Genomic DNA, 21,921 nt, shown 5'->3' on the forward strand with positions numbered 1-21,921 from the left:
ATTTCACTGCCAGAGCAGTTAATTCTTCCATTTTTTCTGGTTACTTAACTGTCAGTTTTGTTTGGCATGGAAGGGATGAGCTAGTATATGACAGATGAACAAGCCATCTTGTCATACATGTTTTGAACATTTTTGAACTGATTTAATTACCCTATTCTTCCAGAAATTCATGAGGTATATAGTAATTCATTGAATCACAGAATCACCAAGGCTGGAAAACACCTCTAAGATCATCCTGTTCAACCATCCACCTATCACCAATATTTCCCACTAAAGCACGTCCCATAGTACAACCATTTCATGAACACCTCGAGGGACAGTGACTCAACCTCCTCCCTGGGCAGCCCATTCCAGTGCCTGACCAGTCTTTTGGAGAGAAAGTTTCTCCTAAGATCCAACCTGAATCTACCCTGGTGCAACTTGAAGCCGTTCCCTCTAGTCATATTACGTATTATGTGGGAGAAGAGGTAAACACCACAACCTCCTTTTAGGTAGCTGTAGAGGGTGATGAAGTCTCCCCTGAGCCTATTCTTCTAAACATTCCCAGCTCCAGTGCTCCAGACCCCTCACCAGCTTCATTGCCCTTCTCTGAACATGCTCCAGGGCCTTGATGTGTTTCTTGCATTGTGGGGCCCCAAATTGAACACAATAATCAAGGTACAGCAATTTAACACAATTATAACAGTAACGATAATTTAACATAATAATTATATTTCATATCAATCTTGTGTACTATTCAGTAATGCTGTGATTTTTTAAATACTTTCGTGCGCTTGCAGAATGTTTTTTTCAGGTTAAGTGCAACAGCCTGACAACATGCATGTGTAGGTTATTAAACAGCCCAGATACACTTTACACTTACCTGTCTTTTTAGTGCATATTTGTGCAACACCATGTATTAAAATTGCACAGATAGTGAGAAATAAAACTGGTAAATATTTTATATTTTACGGAACATAATAATATTCTTGCCATTTAATAATAATGCAAGCCCAGATTTGCTCATCACAAAATACTTCCTCAGATAAAGATCCAGTGATTTCTCCTTACCAAGAGACAGGGTTTTTAGACAGGTCTATTACATATACACCTCTATAACACCTCTTTTTCCTACTCAGAATAGAGTGCTTCGAGTGACGGAGTCCAAATAGAACAGGAGAAATGGTTTTAAAAATGATTTATACCTAATTAAAAAGTCAGAAACCCAGGTCATAGCAATAATGTTTGGGGTAAGAGATGAGACAGGGGCTCAGATTCATCCCATACAGCTTTAGGAACTTTAGAAGCCAACTGAATGTCATTTTTTCCTTCCAGCTTTGGAAAGAAATAAGGCTCTCCTACAGCATGGCACATCTAGCATCCAAGTAACATGCTGGAAATACCTTCCTCTATTGATTATGTAAGAATTTTGGCTTAACATCTCTCCTAAATTTCATGTCTCAGACACATCTGTAGAGCTACACAAGGCATGTCTAGTCCTGCTCACTCTGTGCAATGAAGGTTTTCTCTGTGGGCTTCTATTTGTACAAGAAAAATTTGATAGGAGGCTGGCATGACATCAGAGACCAGTGTGAGGTTTTCAAATATCCCTTGCATAAAGATAGTTTCATAGTTTTCTCCCCCCCCCAAGAAATAACACTTTAAATGTAATGATTCTCAATTCATTGTCCACTGTACCTGCTCTTTCTTCTGCTGTCACTGAGGTAGGTTGCTTCTGGGACATTATTTGGAGCACTTGGAGGATTTTCATATATTTGTTTAGTTATGCTAAAAAAAAAAAAAAAAAAAAAAAAAAAAAAAAAAAAGAAAAAAAAAAAGTCTTTATAAAAATCATTTTCAGTTACACAGTTTTCACTTACACTTATGGCCAAAAATGGCGAAGCTTATCTTAATAACAGCAGTTAAAGAAATCTGTAATTTTAAGCCCTCAGTTTATGCTAGTAGATAAATACATATCAGAAATTCCTCCAAATTAATTGAACCTTAGTTTTCTCAAAGTGCCCACTGAGGTTTTCAGCTGTACGTTAGAGTTTCAATGGTTGATAACATTCTGCATGTTCTTAGCAATATTCCACAATACTTTATTCTTGTTTTTACTGCATTTTAGTTCCAGCTCAGAAATGGAATATTTTATTTGTATATATATACATACATACATACATATAAATACTAGACTAAAGTTTTCATCAGTAATCATGAGCTAAACAGATACTCAGACTCTTATTTCAAGAGGCAGGATTATGATTCAAGCAGAATAAACCTTGTCTTTTGCAATCTTCCATTCAGTAAAGATGATATACCACCAAACAGGAATGAACCTTGTCAGATAAATTATAGGATTTAAGTAATAAGTGCTAATAATTTTCTTGACAGTTTTACAAAGCAGCTCAGACAAAGGCTACTCTTGTTTGGTTCTGTCAAATGCTATATTCTGAAACAATTTGATGATTATAAGCCTTAACTCTGGATGATTGGTTTGCATTTTGATTTACTTCAATGAACTTGCCAAGGTCTAAAGCTCTGCTAAATGAACCTCACTCAGTGGCGGTCGCTGTTTTATATGCATAGCATGCTGCATGAAGCAGCACCCTCTATTGTGCTTTAGTACTAATCTGGCAGGCTTCTTTTCAGAACTAAAAGAGAAACTCATTCACTTTACATATTCAGTGTTATGTTCCTCTGGTCTGTCAAATGGAACTGCTAGGATAAAAATACTTCTATTAAAAAATGCAGAAGAGCTTCTGTATTGAGATAGATAAGTTTTTCCTCATAGTTTATATATACAACTAAATGGAAGACTACAAAAATACCACATGAATGGTACCTGATAACATAATACTGCCTTTACATTAGTTGACAAACTAGCATCAGTGTTTTTTAAGCTATGAATACGTTTACTTATATTGCTTTGCTAATACATGGTTATGTTGCTATATTTAATTAATCTGGCACATTTTATAAATAATATACATATCTTACATAATATATATCTTACACAAGTTATGCACATTCAGGTTATTTGCATTAGGAATTAGTATTTTCAGATACCATGCTAAACAACTACAGCTCTTGCTATGTGGTCTTTAAGTTTTAGAGAGGAATATGAACTGAGTCTCACCCTTTTTTACTTTGGTCATCAGGAGACTTTACTTCCTTACTTTGGTCATCAGGAGACTTCACTTCCATGTGATCACCAAGGTCCTTGTCTCTGTGAAAGTTAGAAACACCTCAGAATTAATCAAGTTATTTGATTCAATTTAAGCATATTAGATGTGTTGATATTTATATGTCAAAAAAGGAAAAAAGTATATGCATTTAACAAGGAAAGTTCCTGACTACACTGAATGTATACTACAATTTCTACAGTTGTGAATTAAAAGTTATCAGTTCAAATTATAGTATTTTTCTGTTTCTCTCCATTGTGACACTACAGAGGTATGACATGCTACTCAAAAAATCACACATAGAATCACAGGAGGGCTGAGGCTGGCGGGAACCTCTTGAGACCATCTGGTCCTACTCCCTACTCAAGCAGAGCCACACAGAGTAAGGCGCCCAGGCCCAGATCCAGGTGGCTTTTGAAGATATCCAAGGAGGAGACCCCACAAACTCTCTGGGAAACCTGTGCCAGTGCTTTCTGGTGTTCAGATGAAATCTCTTGTGTCCCAGCTAGTGTCCACTGCATCTTCTCACTGCACCACTGAAAAAAGCCTGCTCTGTCTTCTCTGCATCCTCCTCTCAGGTATTCATAGTAGTTGATATGGTCTCCCAAGACTCCTCTTCCCCAGGCTGAACAGTTCCAGCTCTCTCAGCCTCTCTCCAGAGGATAAATGCTCCAATCACTCGATCATCTTGGTAATCCTCTGTTGGACTCTCCACAGTATGTCTGTGTTTCTCTCACATTATAGGACTGTATGATAAGTCAGGTTGGAAGGGTCCTTGGGAGGTCTCTAAACCTCTGAGGTCTGACCAGCTTGCTCAGGACTTTTTGCAATTGACTCTTGAAAACCTCCAAGGATGGAAGTAGCACAGCCTCTTTACCCAACCTTCTCCACTGCTGGACTCCTCCTTATATAATGTCTGAATCTCTCATTTAAATTTATGACCCTTGCATCTCATCATCTTGCCATGCTACAGCTGAAGAGTCTATTTACATCTTCTAAGTAGGCTATAATTATGCCATTTCAGCTTGGAAATATGATTTTACTTAGTACAGGCACCAGTACGATGGTTGCAAAAATGTGTTATTTGCTTTGTAGTTATATCCAGCCCAGTTTTGTCTTACTATAGTTTAGGTCTCTGTATATTCTCTAGGACTGTATGACCACATCTATACTAGTAACTACTAACTCAGTGGCTGTGAAATAGTTTATTTGATAACATTATTTCATATTAAGTAGTCTGTAATTAAAGAAGATGGTAACTGACTGTTTAAGTTCAAATAAGATAAAATCATGAACTAAGTCTCCTCCACACTGAATTATTTATATTTGCCATACTATATTTAGTGAGGAATTTTAAGTAATTAGCTCAAACTCAAGTACTAATTTTGACTTCCATCATTAACTTTACGGGAAAGAACCTATTAGTATCATCATTAAACCAAAGAATTTTTAGGAGTATGTAAGGGAAAGATGACAGCCTTGCCTCTTATTTTTCTGAGCAGCAGCATTTATTTCAGTTAAATCCTCAAAGTCTTTCACTCTGAAACAACAAACAAATACAACTGTTGCAATATTCCCTCTAGCTGGAAAGAGGTAAAGTGTTAAAAAACAAAGAAACATATAAAGAAGTGTAATTAAACTAGGTGTCACCTTTTCCTTTCAATTTTTATATTTTAATTAAAATTTAATTTCTTTAAACTGGCTTTATATTAGTTTGTTTAACTAGAGGAAACAATGACCTATGAAAACCAATTTAACTATTGCAGTGAATTCTAATTCTTTTTACATAGAAGAAGAGAGAAAAAGCAAAAGGTAAGGTAGCTCATTGAAGCTGATAACTGCGTTGGACACTTTAATCCAGAATGGACTTATTGATCTTAGAACTTTGGATGTCTCCCAGAATTAAGCAGTACTTCAAAGTCTTGGACACTTTCCTAATACATTCCCTGTAAATTAAAATTTGCAAAAAATAAAAGTCATATTCAACCTACAGTTTAGTACTAAACTGTACGCAAATTTATATGTATTCATGCATATAAACAAGATTGTCTACTATAAAATGGATGATCACATCTTGGCAACATCTGTGTGCTGCTTCTTGAAGTTATCACACAGTTCTAGTGTAAGATGTGAAAAATGCTATGCAGCACTTACGAGCACAGTACAATATATAACTCTTCTAGTGTACCACAGGGCAGTTCCTCTCTACATGCAGAAAGACTGATTATAAACTACAAGAAATTTGGCCTGAAACAAAGTGATCTGACATGCAGTCCAAAATTGTAAGTTCAAGCTGCTCTTCATGGCTCACTTCCCTTGGCTGACTGAAATGCTTTGTTACATGCTGTTGGGGCAAAAATTATCATCCGCGAGTTATACAATATTTTGTTCAGTGCACCTTCCCTAACTATATTAATATATTTCTGTTATGGATTATTGAGAAAGCATATTGGTTATGTATGGAAGCTTGCCATAGATAACATTTGCTCAGCCAACAGTGCATATATCAATTAATTCATCTGAATTTTTATATTCATGTTTATGTCATTTTGTATAACGAATCCTACTTATTAATCTAGAAATATTTTAGAGATTTGCAACATTACCTTTCCTGACATTCACATTATTACAAACTAGCCTTAGAAAAGCAGGGTCTGAAAAGCTTTGAAGACTTACTCCTTGTTGCTTGTGAAAGACTGTGGATTCACTTTGATGGGGTCATTAAGTTCTTGATTGCTTCATAGCCAGAATGAAGCATATATATATATATATATATATATATATATATATATATATAAAACAAAATTTATATATCCAGCTACCAATTAGCCAATGTATATTACTTAAAATGAAATTGCAATTCACACATTCTTAATGAAAGTTCAAATTAAGCTGATTAGAAGTTCAAACCATACATCACTCATAGACTCAGCAATCACAGGCAGCTTCAGAAAGTGTCTGTCCTTTAACTTGCTAAGACATAGCAAGTATCTTTACCAGAAATAAAATCAGCCAAATATTTCTGACACCTGCATGAATAATTTCTAACTTAAAAAGGTAATAATTATGTACTAACTCTTTCTGGCCAATTCAGTCAGTTAGAATGTTTAATAGTACCAAATCCAAAAATGGGGTGTTGCTTGAATGCTTTTATCTATTTTCATAAGAATTAACCAGTGTCGATATGATTCTGCAAGATACCTCACTTCCATGAAAAATCCATTTTCCAACTGAAAACTCCTGAAAGCTTACAGCAACTTTACCAATAAATTACCATCTAGTAAACTTAACTCATTACAATGAATAATTGACTGAAAAAAAATAATGAAAAATCATTTTCTTAAGTTGGCAATTTGGGAAAGAATGATGCTTATGATACTATGACAGCACTCCACTATTGATAACTTGGTAGTCAACTATATTCCATATGAGATTTCATTCTGTACAGTTCTGCCATGAAACAGAATCTGAATGAAACGTAAAGACAGCCCTTTCAGTTTTTTTCTAGATCAAGTTTGTCAGCTTTGAGAGTCACTTCAGTGAGATTATCAAGATATTCACTTCTTTAGCAATGAAATAAAAGAAGCTATGTAAGGAGAGTTAACTGCCAATTAGTTAGAAGTCCATTTCTGTTATTAACAAATAGAGAATCCGCTTAGTACAGTTTTGCAGATTTTCACAGATTTCACAGCTTTCATAGTTTTTCTTCAGGATCTGGAGTCTTCTGCATCCTCCATCTCTTGAACTCCTTAGAAGTGTTTAAAATATGCATCTCAAGTCTTCTGTAAAGCCTACTGAAGTTTTGCATCTGCAGCTACATCAATTATATGTGTATATACAAAAATGTTGCGTATGCTATACAACGCTCATTTATTTATCAGCCTCAGTGCTGCATATTAACCCAAAACACAGAAAGTAGTAGTTTTGGAGCTCCATCTCATTCAGTACACCATCATGGCTTTAAATGCAGTTTACTCAAAAGGTTGTCGGTAGTCTTTCTGCTTATTTCTGCTGACTTTCACAGAGTGGAACAATAGGAAGACTGCAATAGTACCAAATTTGGTCCCTGCAGGATACTATGCTTCTCTAGCCGATTTTCAGTATTTGATTTTCAGCAAAGGAACTACATTCCAAATGGCTTTTTCTAAAACTTAGCTCAGTTAAACAGATACACTTGACATTTTCACTCAAGGTATACATATAAAATATTGTATTCCTTTTTTTTTGCAGCTTTCAATTTTTATTTTTTTTTTCAATTTTTTTTTTTTTCAATATTTCCTGGGCATTCTTTTTTTTAAACAGAATTGCAGGGATTGGAAGGGCTCTCAAGGGAGTAAACTCTTCGAAAGGGCTGATAATAGCAGGACTAGGGGAAATGGTTTTAAGTTGAAGGAGGGAAGATTTAGGTTGGATGTTAGGGGAAAGTTCTTTACTAGAAGGGTGGTTAGGTGCTGGAACAGGCTGCCCAGTGAGGTTGTGGATGCCCCATCCTTGGAGGTGTTCAAGACCAGGTTGGACGGGCCCTGGGCAACCTGATCTAGTAAATGTGTATTGTTTGGTGGCCCTGCTAGGCAGGGGGGTTGGAACTACATGATCCTTGAGGTCCCTTCCAACCCGGGTAATTCTGTGATTCTGTGATTCTGTGATTCTGTGAGTCCAATCCCCCCTGCGAAAGCAAGTTCCCTACAAATAAGTTGCACACATAGGCATTCAGAAGGGTCTTGAATATACAGAGAAAGAGACTCCACAACCTTTCCAACCAATCTGTTCCAGTGCTCCATCACCCTTGCCATAAAGTTCTTCTGCATGTTAGTATGGAACTGCCTATGTACAAGTTTTAGGAGTTTTAGGCCATTATTCCTATCACTACACATCACCAAGAAGAGCCCGGCCTCATCCATTTGGCTCCCACTCTTCCCTTTAGATATTTATAAACACTTATTAGATTCCCCTTCAGTCTTCTTTTCCCCATGCTGGACAGACCCAGGTCACTCAGCCTTTCCTCACATGGGAGATGCTCCAGACCCTTTATTATCTTCGGGGTCCTCTGCTGGACTACTTCTAGGAGATCCCTGTCTTTTTTGAACTGGGGAGTTCATAACTGGTCACAGTATTCTAAACGTGGCCTCACCAGGGCAGAGTAGAGGGGGAAGATCACCTCCCTTTACGCTCTTTTTAATGCACCCCAGGATACCATTGGGGGTAGAAAGGTGTCTACTGACCATATAAAACCCTAATGCTGAGTTTGTTCCATTCTGTAGACTTCAAACTGTCATGACTTTGCAGATGGCAGCATTCTTTACTTCTTCACACATTATATTCAATACTTGGTGTATTAGAATACACTGACGGACTTGCGAGGAAGACTTGATGTTCAAAGGGATTTTAACAAAAGTAATGTCTAGGTTGTATGCACATACCCTGACAACAAGCCTGATTTACAGAAGGGTAACACTGAAAAGTCCTAGAGAGGGGATGGAGACAGTCGCAGCTGCAGCTTTCAACACAAAAGCACATGCTGACTGACCTGTTCATCTATAGTTTATGGCTCCTATGGAACAAAACATGTACAGAACATGACCCTCAGAAGATCGTAATTTACTGCACTGTTAAGTTTTCACTAACTTTCAACTTCACGAAAAACAGCAGCTTGACAGGACTGCAGAAAGTAATCAGGGCTGACATCTTGCAGATTCCTTGCTTTATGGTAGCTGGGAAGAGCAAAGCAGAAGTCACAGGAGAGTGTAACTGCAGGCTGTTGGTTCCAATACAGCTCAGGTTACTAGTCACTGAAGTTATTACTTACAAAAGGATAAAATGTAGAATAGGGCAAACGGCAGGTCAATCAGAATTTAAACTGATTAGGTATTGGCCCTTAGTAAAACTACATTTACTTTTATTATAGAACAGTGGCAGTAAGTGCAGATAAAATCACATAACCCAATATTACATTTACTAATATTTGTAAAAGATATGTCAAGAGTATTAAAGTGGGGAAGAGACCAACCTATAGACTCATTTATTAAATAAGTTCTTTTAATATCATAAAATTTCACTGAATGAAAAGCCATTGTGGAGAAATATTTCCCGTTTCAGATATAATATTTGAAAAACGAATCAGTGTCCAAATTTGGCTGAATGTAATACATTCTTCTTAACTTTGTCAGCAGTTTCTTAGGATATAGATGACAATGTAAAACCAAAGCCTCTAGATCCTTGTGCAAAATTGGATTAGAGATGGGATAACTAATGAAGAGAATCCAGCAGGGGAAAAAAAAAAGTAAATAAGTAAAAAAAAAAAAAAAAAAAAAAAAAAAAAAGTATGGCAATGAAGATAAGTACATTTAAAAAATTGCTGCCACATCGGGCTGAATGCAAAAATTATTCTTATTTTACCATCTATTGCCATATCTTCAGCCTTTGTGATTCTCAGACACAAACTAAAAAGGAAATCATTCAGATAAAAAGCTCTCCAGAAATTAGCCAGTTTTCAAAAGTGTCATGTATCTGACCCCAAATCAATATAAACAAAAGTTTTTTTCATCTGCACAAAAAATTTTTATTTGGGGCTATTTCATTCTGCTAATGTTAGCTATTGAATGTCTATTGAATGTCTTTATAGATTTAATGCATTAAAAACCTGCAGACATATCAAGTGAGTAAACTTTAAAGGTAGTGAAACTGATGTATAATGTAACCACAAATTATTATTTTTTCTTTTATGCTCTGTATCACAAATTCAGAAATTGAGTTATCTACATTTTGCTTTGACTTCCACCCTGCATTTGATTCTAACTCAGTTCACATGAGATAAAGCTCTAATATTTTTTAGTTCTGCTTTGTCAGATATGTTTATGAATCTCACTTATTTCAGTGTGTAATAGTTCTGTAATTCTAGTTTGATTGGTGATGTGTCAGATCACCATCAAAGAAGGAAAAGGAAAATGAATCCTATCCACAAATTCAAGCACAGCTAATACTTTTGGTTTTGGGTATTTGTTTGTTTTTTGGTTGTCTTGAAAGCATATAGACAAAAATCTGAACAACGGTGAAAAAGGAAAGATATAAGCCATGCCTACAAAAAGAGCTTTAGCATGTCATCGATTGCTGAAAGCAATGAAAACATTCATAATGTTTGCATTTGCAAATTTGGAAGTCAGTAAACAATAATCTAAAAATGTATCTAAAAATAGATCTTAAAATGTCTGACCACATTACTGTGTCATTATGCTGAGGCCAAACTTAAGTTGATCCTGGATGCAAGTGGGAGAATGAGAAGACAAACTGGCCAGATACTGGCCATACTCTTGAAAGACGCATCCTGACAACAAGGCAGAAAAGTATGTGATAGCAATTCCCTACTTATTCAGTGAGTAGGGAATTAGCCAATGTAAGTCTCAATTAGTCCATTTCTAGGTTCAGATGTTCTCTAATTCCTGAAATATTTGTTATTACCTAGAATACCTCTTCGCTGATGCACAAACAGCTCACATAGTATGCAAGTCTTCATCATTGTAGGCCATGTTTTATGGACAAGACAGTAGAATTACCGTATGAATTTCAGAAGACTTACTGATTGTTGGATATGGTTGAGCTGCCCATGAAACTTAATAAAACACCATTCTGAGTTTTGGCTCCTTTGATGAATTGCTACACATCATGGTGAGCCATACAATGCAAGAAGTAAATTCCTTTGATCTGGATAGCCATTGTGACAAAATTAGGAATCAGTTAATCAAGTAGCTGCCATCTCTAGTCAGCACTAACTTTTCTAGATGTGATACAAAACAAGTTTTATCTGTTACCCTTTCTCCAGTGATATTTCCCAGTCGACCTCCTACAAAGCATCTGATCCACAGTTTTTTCTCTACCAAGACTGAATATGTAAAGGCCATGCTAATAAACTCTGTCTAAAACATTCAGGGAATTTCTGACCTAGTAGTTTCAGCACAGAAGACAGTTTAAGGTTACAAAAACAAATGGCTGCCAGCTGGACCTTCCAAGTGTGAACTAAGGGAGTTGGTCAAGCATATATTAAGTATGTCAGGCACCTCACTGAATAAAGCTTAACACCATGGGCCTGTCTGAATTTTGATCTGCCATGCATGGCTGCTTTACTACCCTTATATCAGACTTTTTGTCATGTATAAATGAAAAAGAATAAAGAAGTTCTTTGAGAAGAAAGTGACGTCTATTCTGAGGCAGGCTGCATTTCCTTCCACACCACTGTGCTCACTAACCAGTGCCAGGAGTCCTCATTCAGACTAACAGCAGAGGATGATGGAACAGAAGAGCTCTGCAGTCAACTGTAAATGCCAATTTAAACAGTGCCAAACAGGCATAATGCTTAGCTTAGAGGATTTCATAGTAAAATACAGAGGAAGAATCCACTGACCAGAATGTTTTGTAGAAGGTAGACCGGGAAAGATCACTGAAGAAAGGACACCAACTTATTCAGTTTAGCTTGGAGAATGTGCATATCCTTGCAAATGCTATATTATCAATCCAGTTAGGAATAAGGGGCTTGGATTTCTGCCCTGAAGTTCTGCAACGGCAGATCATTTGTATCAACAACAGAAAAGTTGCAAATCTGTCAGAAAGAGCAGGCAGAAGGTCCCTATCACTAGAAGGTAAATTAATGTTTTCGCCTTCTATTGAAACGCAAGAACATATAATGAAATGAAAGTCCTTTCAAAAGATTTTCTTTATGCCACTAATGATGTTTGATAGAAAACCACTTAGCATATTTTCTTTATTTTATACTGAAATTAATCCATTATGCCATTAACATCCATATCAGAATCCTTGACAAAAGACAAATAATTAAGTACACCTTCAAAAAGCATGACCTGAAAATCTTTGCATTTTGAATAAAAATATGTGAAATTAAATGATGATTACTTCTTATACACATCAATGTTACTAGAAATACTGTTAATGTTGCCATTTATTTCTGTGTGGCACAAGCGTTTTTGACAAAAGCATAGTATGGATATGTCATCTTCAGAGGAAGAAAGGAGCTTCTGCTGACAGCTGCTTAATGCATATTTGGTTAGTATAAATTCAGCAAAAAATTGTAGTTTTGTGAAATTGACACAATGAGTAGCAGATGGTTGACATCTAAATCATCAGCTGAATGTAAAGGAATTATTGCAGGAGGAAAGAGAGCAGAATTTTGCCCATGAAGATTGCAGCCTACTTATAGTTTATATAGTGACACATATAGATGTACTTAGTGTGAGGTTACCATAGTAATTTGTAGATCAGTCAAACATTTCTCCAGCTCTCTGCCAATGGAGGGACTAGAATACAAAGCTCAAGATGGTAATGAGAGCCACCGGGGACTATGGATGCGGACTGATTGAGGCTGGGGATTAAATAAGGCTTTTACACGCCTTCAGGAGTAAAGAATGGCTATGAATTCCCTCATTAATACAGTGGGGTATTTAATTCTTTAAGATCTCTCACACTTCTTGACAGGAAAATGTTTCTCTAAAGCACTGCTTTTTCCAAGGAATTACACTGTCACATGTTTTTTGCATGTTATCCTTAACTATTCTGTACTGATTTTACATACTGAGGGGCAGGAACAAAATTCAAAATAGAATGAACTGTGATTGCAGACCTCAGAACTACACACAGTGAATCAAACAAATTGAATTAGCTAAATTAGTATCTGGGCAATTTAGTATTCACCGTTAAAAGCTATCATAATTCTTGGTGCACATCTAGAAATCTAAATTCATTCACTTTTTTGTTTCATATTCAGGCATTTTATTCTGTTTGAATATTTTGACCCAAAATATCTCAACCCATGAGCTATTTTGTTTTCTATTGTATTTTCTCTGTTCTTTGGAGGGGGAGGAGCAAGCAAGTGGCACGGTGGAGATTAGCTCCTATCAGTGTAAAACCACCACCCCTGAGTATCACTGATTGTTTTGAAAAAATATGCCATCTCTGTTAGTAGAGATTCTTACAGTTCACTGGAATTTCAGTAAAACAACATTTCTGTCTTTTTCACCCATCGTTTTTCATGGTATTCTTTACACTGACACATTTCTAAGATGCATTACTACATATGCCAGCTAACTTACCACAAGAAGAAATGCATCTGTATAAACATACTAATTTGTCATGATATGTGTTATTTTTTCCTTTTTAAAATTTCAAAGTTGGGACTTTTTATTTACATAGCAGTGTGAAGACACTCCTGCTCCCACAATTTCTTGAAGCCCCAAGAAAATATACTATACAAGCCATACTACTGCAATACATCTGCCTCTACCTTTTCTTTTTTTACAGCATCTATCTATATACTGCCCGTTATGATGCAAGCTAAATTTGCTGAAAGAATTAAAAATGAAGATGTCTGAAATAACTTAGCAAGTCAGTGAGGTGGGACTCAAAGTTCATACTTCCAGGATAATGGTTAGCAGTACAGAAACGCTGCATTTATCACACATCATGTCCCAGAAAGCTATCAAATATGGAAGTGAAAAATAGGAGTACATAAAATGACATTTATCACATACTATAACATTATTTTAATGTTGTCAGTTTCTGTTACCTTGCTGTAGCTTGATCATCTATGTAAGTCTTTGATTTTTGAGGGGTGACTTGTTCTGATGAAAAAGCATCACTGTAAAACAATTGGTGAAAACATACTTAATGCATATGATATTTGGAAACAGGTTACACAATTTATCACTTATATTAGTTATCATTGTAGATATATTTACTTATTTCTGACAGGATCAGTCAGAATTGTCACTTTTAGAACATTCTGAAATGATGGGAGAAGGTGAAAGATACAATTGGAAGTTAGAGTCCATGCTTCTGTGGACAGTCTTTCTATTAAGATTGTAATTAAATTATGACAGGTTTTGCAGCTCCCTTCTTCATAAGCCACAAAATTACAGGCTGGTTAAGTAATCTTTTCCTACATTAGGCCATGTGAAATGCACATTTCATTAATGAATTTATTTAATAAATTCACTTTCTGAAATTGGAGCAACTTTTGCAAACACTCATGTTTAGGGAGACTTTACAATAAATTGTTGTCCGTTAATGCCTTCTATTACAAAACTCTGAATTTATATAGCTTTTTCATTCATCATTTTCTCCTTTACTTTGCTCGCTCACTCTCTTTTTCAATCTTTAAAACATCAGCTTAGCATAAACAGTCTCATTAACTACATATATAATTGTGAAATTAAAATTTTAATGCAATTTTAAATATTTTTATGTAGCTACAGTTTTTTTAATTTTGAGTAAATATCCAAATAAGTGTTTTAAACTATACAAACATGACTATCTTTCTGCAAGGAAGGATGTCTTCTTCACTCAATTCTAGGATCTTGACTATGGAGGAAACTCCCAAAATAAATAATTGTATTACAATATGCTACAATATGCTATATGAATAAGTATAAGATCATAATGTTTGTGCATAGGGGTGTGTTGCATTTCCAGAATTACTAGGAAGCAAGATAAACAAGACATACCTTGTTGGATCATTCAAATTTTCTGATGAAGTGGCACTGGGAAAGATAGTAAAAACATTCCATATAATGTTAATATTGAAGCAATTTGCAAGTTTTTAGGTCAACAATTAGCAATTAATTTTACTTTTCTTCTTTCAAGAATATACTTTCGTTTGTTTCTTAATGTAGCACATAATGCATTTAACCCAAGTACTATTACGATGTAAGTCTAATCATATTCTTCGTATGTTACTAAGGCACTATCTTCAGTTAATATTCTCCAGTAAATCACAGATCAATAGTGTTTTGTTTACAGCACACAATTCACAGCCCAGAAAACTCAATTACAGTCAGCTGCTTATATTCTTAGCTTAATTTTTTAAGCATTTTAAGCACTATAAAAGCTCATGTGTCATGCTTTAATACAGAAAACTAAAATTGGGTCTCAGAATCAGAAAAGATTATCAACTCTATAGAAAAAATAATCCTCCATTGCTGAACTGCTTTCCTGAAGTTGTAAACACAGCAGAGCATAGACCACTCCCATATGCTCCAGCAAACTATCCTAAGACTGATAGTGACCTTTTAAAACGGTGGTTATTAGCATATACACATCACACTTTATTTTCTGAAATTCATAAGCAAATAAAAGGCTCCCCTTTGGCTATTATTAGTTACAGTAATTTTCACAATTTCAAATAGCTTACCCATCCTCAAAGCACTTTTCAAAGATAAACAAATTTAATGCCCATCAATGTTTAACTAAGTATGCTTGATAAGACTGTAAGATGGTGAAACGTGGTGTCTTCAAGGTAGTCCATCTTGGGACCAGTGCTCTTCAGCATCTTTATCAGTGACACAGACAGCGGGATTGGGTGTACCTTCAGCAAGTCTGCTGATGACACCAAGCTAAGCAGTGCAGTTGAGATGACAGAAGGAGAGATGTCAGGACAGGCTTGAAATGTGGGACCACATGAACCTAACGAGGTTCAACAAGACCAAGTGCAGTGCATTGCACTTAGGCCAGGGCAATGTTAGATATGCATGCAGACTGAGAGAAGAGCTCATTGAAAGCTGCCTCGTGAAGAAGAATTTAGAGGATTTGGCCAGAATTCAGTCACTCACCAACCACTGGAAAGCCAGTGCTTAATAGATATTTTAATTTGTCAGCTGCAATGAATTTATCTGACTTAATTTCAGTATCTCACTACAATCATGGTAATTTTGAAAGCAAGGAATGCATCTTTATATGACACCTGCCCAGCTTCCAGTAAAATACTGAGATTCCTGTCCTTCTTGTCACTAATTATTCAATTACTTCTCTACCCTCATCAGACAGAGATGACTGAAACACAGGCCTGTTCTTGATGAAACTTTCATGAACTCTTGCTATTCTTGAAACATCACTGAACACAACCCTCTGGCTGGACCATCCGAACAATCTCTATCCACCCTTCAACTTAATCTCTCTTCACTTTAGAGGTGTGAGATCATGTCAAAGGCCTCACACAAGTCCAGTTAGAAGATGTCATTTGCCCTTCCTGTGTCATCATCCCACCATAGAAGACCACCAGATTGGTCAGGCAACCCCTGTCTGTCTGACGAAGAGGCATTAAAAGATTCCTGCCCATATGACTAGTAATTCTATAGCAAATTTGTAGAGACATAACTGAAACATTCTGAAGTAAAATCACACAGAAAACATACATACATCGTAGAAGAATTTAGGAGCAATTACACAACCTCAAGTCTTTGACACTTCACATACTCACACCTCAGTCAGTCATAAAGCTGATTAGAACCCAAACAAGTATTTAGACATGAGATGCTTTTTCTGCCCATACCCTCTTACTTAGCCCTGTAGGCTTACATGCGAAATCAGCTCTAGAAAAAAAATTACAAAAGAAAGCAGCTAATGATCATTAATACTTACCGTTTGAGTTCTACTGTTTCTGTCACGGTCTTATTACTTGAAACTGGGGGAGGCATCCAAGATTGTCTGCCAGTGTTAACAAATAAATGCTTGAGTATTAGTATATGTTATAGGATTGAACAGCAGCTTGAGTCTGTTTCTTTTCAAAAGAATATTAGAATCTCAGAAATGGTGTAGGAATGTCTGTAATTGTTCTTAAATTGCTAATATTTTGAAAAAAACTGCATAATTATACTTTTTAGGACATTTTTTCTTAAATCCAGACAATTGAATGGAATTGGAAATAACACAATAAATTTGATCATTATTTTCTGACTCCACATTGTCTTTTCTACAGTTTGAATGATAAAAATAAGTGGATCATTCTCTGAAAACACAACAAAGTAGAATGTACAAATCAAATAAAAGTATGAATACCAACTCAAGAAACACGTTTGAGCTTTTATTAAATGACTTTTGAGTATTAGAAGAACTTTCAGCTGATGCTTCACTTCTTTTCTTGAAACATTGCTAAAGCAGTTGTTTGCAAGGCAAACAAGCAACCATTTCTACTTTTATAATACTACTGATCATATTGTTTGCACATGGAATATGGGAGAGTGAATCACAGACAGAAATTATGAACAGTTTTGGATGCACAAGTGAAAAGAGATAGTTTTGCTGAGTTAGGGGCTGTAGTGAAGAATTAGCATCTATTATTGTATCCACAGAGTTTAAATTGGTAGTACAAACTATCTTGGAACACCGTACTCTCAGAGAAAAAAAAAAGCAGAGAATTCTTGAAGTTTGAGTTTGCTAGGGGAGAAAGTTGATAGTGTTTTTTGATACAGTTATTAACTGAGGTTTAATACAGTGCTATGTATACTCTGTCAGTCAAACTATGTTGGCAATTAATACCTTTTTTTCTTGATTGGAGAAGTGACAGGAGTGTTTGCAGATGATGCATTAGGAGTCCAAGACTGTCTGTTAAGAAAATATACTTGATTAATTCACTTACTAATTCATCTTCAATAAGCATATCATTTAAAATGAGAAAACAAGGATAAAAACCTCAAGGGATCATCGAGTCCAACCCCCTTGCTAAAGAGTCCGTGGTAACCTAGGCATAGATGGCTGTATTCCAGTTGTCAAATGGTGAAATGAAACTTACCGTTAAGTCTTATACCATACTAATTTTTTCTTTATACATTCTAGCTATCTATATAAGTAACTTAGGTGATAATACCTGATATACAGTGCTTAGATGGTAACATTTCCAAAACACTTACCTATTGTTTTGCTTATTATTCAGAGTGAGAGGCTTATTTATTTTGTCGATATCATTACCGCCTGGAATTCTGTTTCAAAAGAAGAGGCAAAAAGAACCAAAAAAACAAAACAGAAATTGGTCAAAATACATATTCTAGATCTTTATTTAAAACTACTGAATAAAATTAAAAGATGAAATAACCCTTTGTCCTGTGTTCAGATTGCAATTTATTAGCACCACAAAAAAGGCACAGAAGAGAAGCTGACTTAATATAAATGTTGTGAGTTGATATCTCAATAGTCTAAGTAGCCTTATTGCTATAACAATTAATTTTAGAATAGAATAAATAGAGTAGAATATATGGCAATTCATTTGAATTATAACTGAACTCTAGAAAGAAAGGAGTGTTTTTCAGATAAGCAGTATGTAAAGTATACTATTTCCTCTCACTTTACCATTCCTTGAGAGATGCAGCAGTATGGTTTTCTTTATGGCTTTGGAGATCAATATGATTTGAAAATCTTCTAGTGAATAATCCCTGATAAAGCCTAGTAGTAGCCTGTAGGAGTACCATCTAACACAGAAGTTATGTTGTTTTAGCTTAAATTGATTTTATTATGCCATTAAAATTATACTAAGAAATAATCATGACTTTTAAGGCTCTTAAGTATTGTAGGGTTGCTGCCCAAAACCCTGTCTCACTTTCACAGAAAGCATTAGGTAGCTATCATAGCTGAAACATAGTTTAAACGCTTAAATACTTATATACAAATTATCCCATAAATTAAATCACAGAATCACAGAGCTGAGGCTGCAAAAGACCTACAGAGGTCACTTGATCCAACCTCCCTTGAGCAGGGCCACCTACAGCAGACTGCTCAGGATTATGTCCTTTAGTAAGAACAGAGAGAATCCAAAAAGCTCAAATATAAATTGAAGTAAATTACAAATCTAAGTTGAGATGTTTATCTTAAATATTTGGTTAAATTAGCAAAAAAATATTTTCAGCAGCAACTTAATTACACATGGAAATTATTTTTGTTATGTATCCCATAGATACATAACTATAGATATAAATAATTTTTTCTACATTTATAACCCAGTATTATGTACAAAACCTTTTGTACACTGCCTTCAGCCAGCTATCATGGAAGATGGTTGTATTTAAAGAAAATCCTCCAAGGACATTGGGATACAAACTATTCTTTATTCAACCCTTAAAATTAATTGCTCAAATAACTATGTCATATCATGGCTGTAACAGTGACTGGCAGCTACAGTTACTCAAAAGATCACTAGAGGTCTCACTAATCTTGCAAACTGTACCGTGAATGCAAACATCAGTGTTGTAATTCATTCACCGAAGAAGCGTTTCATTAGAGTTTCATTTCCTATTTTCAAAATTTAAGCGAAGTACTTTAAGTGGTGATGTATTATACCATACTAGGTAAGACTTAAAGGGTCTATCATCCATCCATCCATCTGGCTGCTCAATGCAGCAATGTTTTGAAAAATGTAAAAGAAGAAAGTTAACTATAAAGTTAACTTTTCCTTGTACACCTTTTCTGCTTCTTATAAGCAGTGATGGAAGAATATACACCATTTGCACACAGTGCTGTCTGCAACAGAGACCACTGGGTTAATGATGCATTTATCCATCTAAAGTTTTTCTGAGCCAGTTTAAATATCTAACCTCCCTGCAGGGGTGACTCTCATAGTTAATTTGTGTTTTAACAAAAAAGCATATATTCTTTATTTTCTTTGAACTGTTACCTAAACCTTTCATTGAGTATCTCATCGTTCTTAAAATAAAGCAGTCAGCTTCCTTCTTTACACTTTCCACACATTACATTATTTTCCAAGCTGAGAAAATGTTTTCTTTTGAGACATTCCATGTATGAAAGCTAATCTGTACCTACAGACATATGTACTGACATCTCCATTTTCAAGAAGTGAAAAAGTGGTTAATACCTTTACTGAGTGGTAGTTTATCCTCACATCTTAATATTACAATTTTTCTCTGATATATGAAGTATAGATCTACTTGCCAGTATATGTGCATCTACCGCATTCAAACTACAGATTTCTCACAAATCATCTGCCCTTTTGCTTGCAGCCAAGACATCCCCAACATCTCTTCCAGGTCCTTGATATCGAAACTGATGTTCCAATTTTGTAACTACTTGGTTATCATAGAATCATGCAATTGCTTGGGTTGGAAGGGATCATTTAATTCCAACCCTCTTGTTGTGGACAAGGATGCCACCCACTAGATCAGGATGCTCAGGGCCTTTGTAACCTGGCCTTGTATGCCTCTGAGGTTGGGCTTAGGATAAACTCATATCAAACAACAATGTCCTTGAATACAGAGATGACAGGAAACGGGAATTATATCTGTACTTAAAATGGCTTGTACGTATGTTTTCACTGTTGTATTTCTACATGCACTGAAGAACCTCTAATTACTCCTGTACTCTTCAAGCAGTGTATTTTCAATTTTTTTAAAATTAGAATTTCAATGACTATTCAGATGTTTTAAAAACTAGCTTTTCTAGACATTCATCTAGATAGAACCCCATTCTGAAAATCTATGTCTTGGAGTATTACAGTAACAGCCACAAGAGCTATAGAGTAGAAATCTGGAAAGATATTCTATTTCTTGGCTTAAAACTGGTAACTTCTGTGCACCTTCTACAGGATAGATTGCCATTTTATAACAGCTAAACAAAAATTATTTTACTTGGTAAACAGCTGAGAAATCTACAATACAAAGGCAATTCTTCTCAAAGCTGTCAAGCTGTGAACAATGCTTTAGATTCTTTTTCTATATTCCAGAATCATAGAAGACATTTTTCAGTTATACATTTTAGTTTTGAGGAAATAAATAAATAAACAAATAAAATCTTTTATTTACACAGGAAACTAAGGAATATTGCTAGTCTGAAAACTGCTATATTCTAAGTTTGAGATTTCTGTAGTATTGTTATTCTTGCCAGAAATAATTTGTAAGAAATTAAGGGAATTGTACCAGGTGGAAAACATCCTCTACAGAGGAAGCGGAAGTACCAAATTTAATTGCAAGCTACAAAGAGAAGCTAAGAGAAAATACATCACCACTCCCTTTTATGCCTCAGGTTGCAAATCTGAGAAGATGCAGAACACGTTTCATTTTCACAGAAGTGCCTTCTGGCAGTGGGTGTGTATGAATTAATCCTGAAATTACTATATATCACAGATCTGAGAAGACCAATGATGACTGAGAAAAAATAAACTACTTGACTACCTGCTTCCTCATTTTTATCATTTTAAGATAGAACCAAGATTATTCACTTAATTCCATATCAGTTATCAGAAATGCATATTCATATATATAACCATTTCTTTATATTTTTTGTCACCTGTTGCATATTAATAACAATTTATCTTAGATATGTACGCCTATAAGAACACAAAGACAGGCAGCTTACAACCTAAAATAATTCAGGCATCCTTAACATCTCATCATAAAACAAAAAATTCCCAGCTGGATAGGGATGTTCAGGACAATAATTTTCATCAACACTACAGAAAGTGGAAAGTCAGAGCTTCTATTCTGATAAATGAGGCCTTAAGTTTGCTTTTGAGTCAAGGAGTTTGTGGGTAAGAATTACATGGTAGATACTGTCTATTTGCATTTCCAAATAGACTCCTAGAAAATTCCTCACTAAAGTTAAATGAACTGATCTGCTATGTGGTAATAGAGTTCTTCCATGCACAAACAACTGGTTAAAAAGTCAGAAATAAAGCTTTGGAATAAATGGTATTTTTTTTCAGAGTGGAAAGTGAGATCTGTTCAAGACCCATGTTTTCCATATGTTCAGAAATTATCTGGAAAAGAGAAGTCAGAGAATGTTGCTTGCCAATTACACTAACTCATGATAGTCAAAGCAAATGCTGACTGGCAAGGCTTTCAGAAGTCATCTGTTAAAATACTACATTTCTAAAATGGCAGACATTCATTTTTCTTAGATGCAAAGTAATGCCTGCCAAGAAAAACAACTGATCTCTGATAATAGCTAGTTCAGAGATCAGTTGTTTTTTTCTTCAGAAGGA

The 21,921-nt window shown here is 35.4% G+C and overlaps 1 protein-coding gene across 6 annotated transcripts in view; it reads right to left on the reverse strand.

Moving 5' to 3' along the window:
* The window catches only part of SCEL (sciellin), a 52,907-nt gene that overhangs the window by 16,660 nt on the left and 14,326 nt on the right, over positions 1-21,921 (reverse strand). For 3 of the 6 annotated variants that reach the window (XM_015851600.2, XM_015851598.2, XM_015851599.2), the window contains exons 6-14: positions 17,849-17,917; positions 17,478-17,543; positions 16,581-16,646; positions 14,669-14,704; positions 13,732-13,803; positions 5,841-5,900; positions 4,648-4,704; positions 3,119-3,208; positions 1,678-1,767 (exon numbers count right to left, since the gene is read on the reverse strand). In XM_015851600.2, the coding sequence (XP_015707086.1) occupies positions 1,678-1,767; positions 3,119-3,208; positions 4,648-4,704; positions 5,841-5,900; positions 13,732-13,803; positions 14,669-14,704; positions 16,581-16,646; positions 17,478-17,543; positions 17,849-17,917 (606 nt within the window). The remainder of the gene's footprint in view (positions 1-1,677; positions 1,768-3,118; positions 3,209-4,647; positions 4,705-5,840; positions 5,901-13,731; positions 13,804-14,668; positions 14,705-16,580; positions 16,647-17,477; positions 17,544-17,848; positions 17,918-21,921) is intronic. The other 3 variants (XM_015851601.2, XM_032442047.1, XM_015851603.2) reach the window with 3 other exon arrangements.

The sequence above is a fragment of the Coturnix japonica genome, chromosome 1, assembly GCF_001577835.2.
Source record: "Coturnix japonica isolate 7356 chromosome 1, Coturnix japonica 2.1, whole genome shotgun sequence".
Taxonomy (NCBI): Eukaryota; Metazoa; Chordata; class Aves; order Galliformes; family Phasianidae; genus Coturnix; species Coturnix japonica.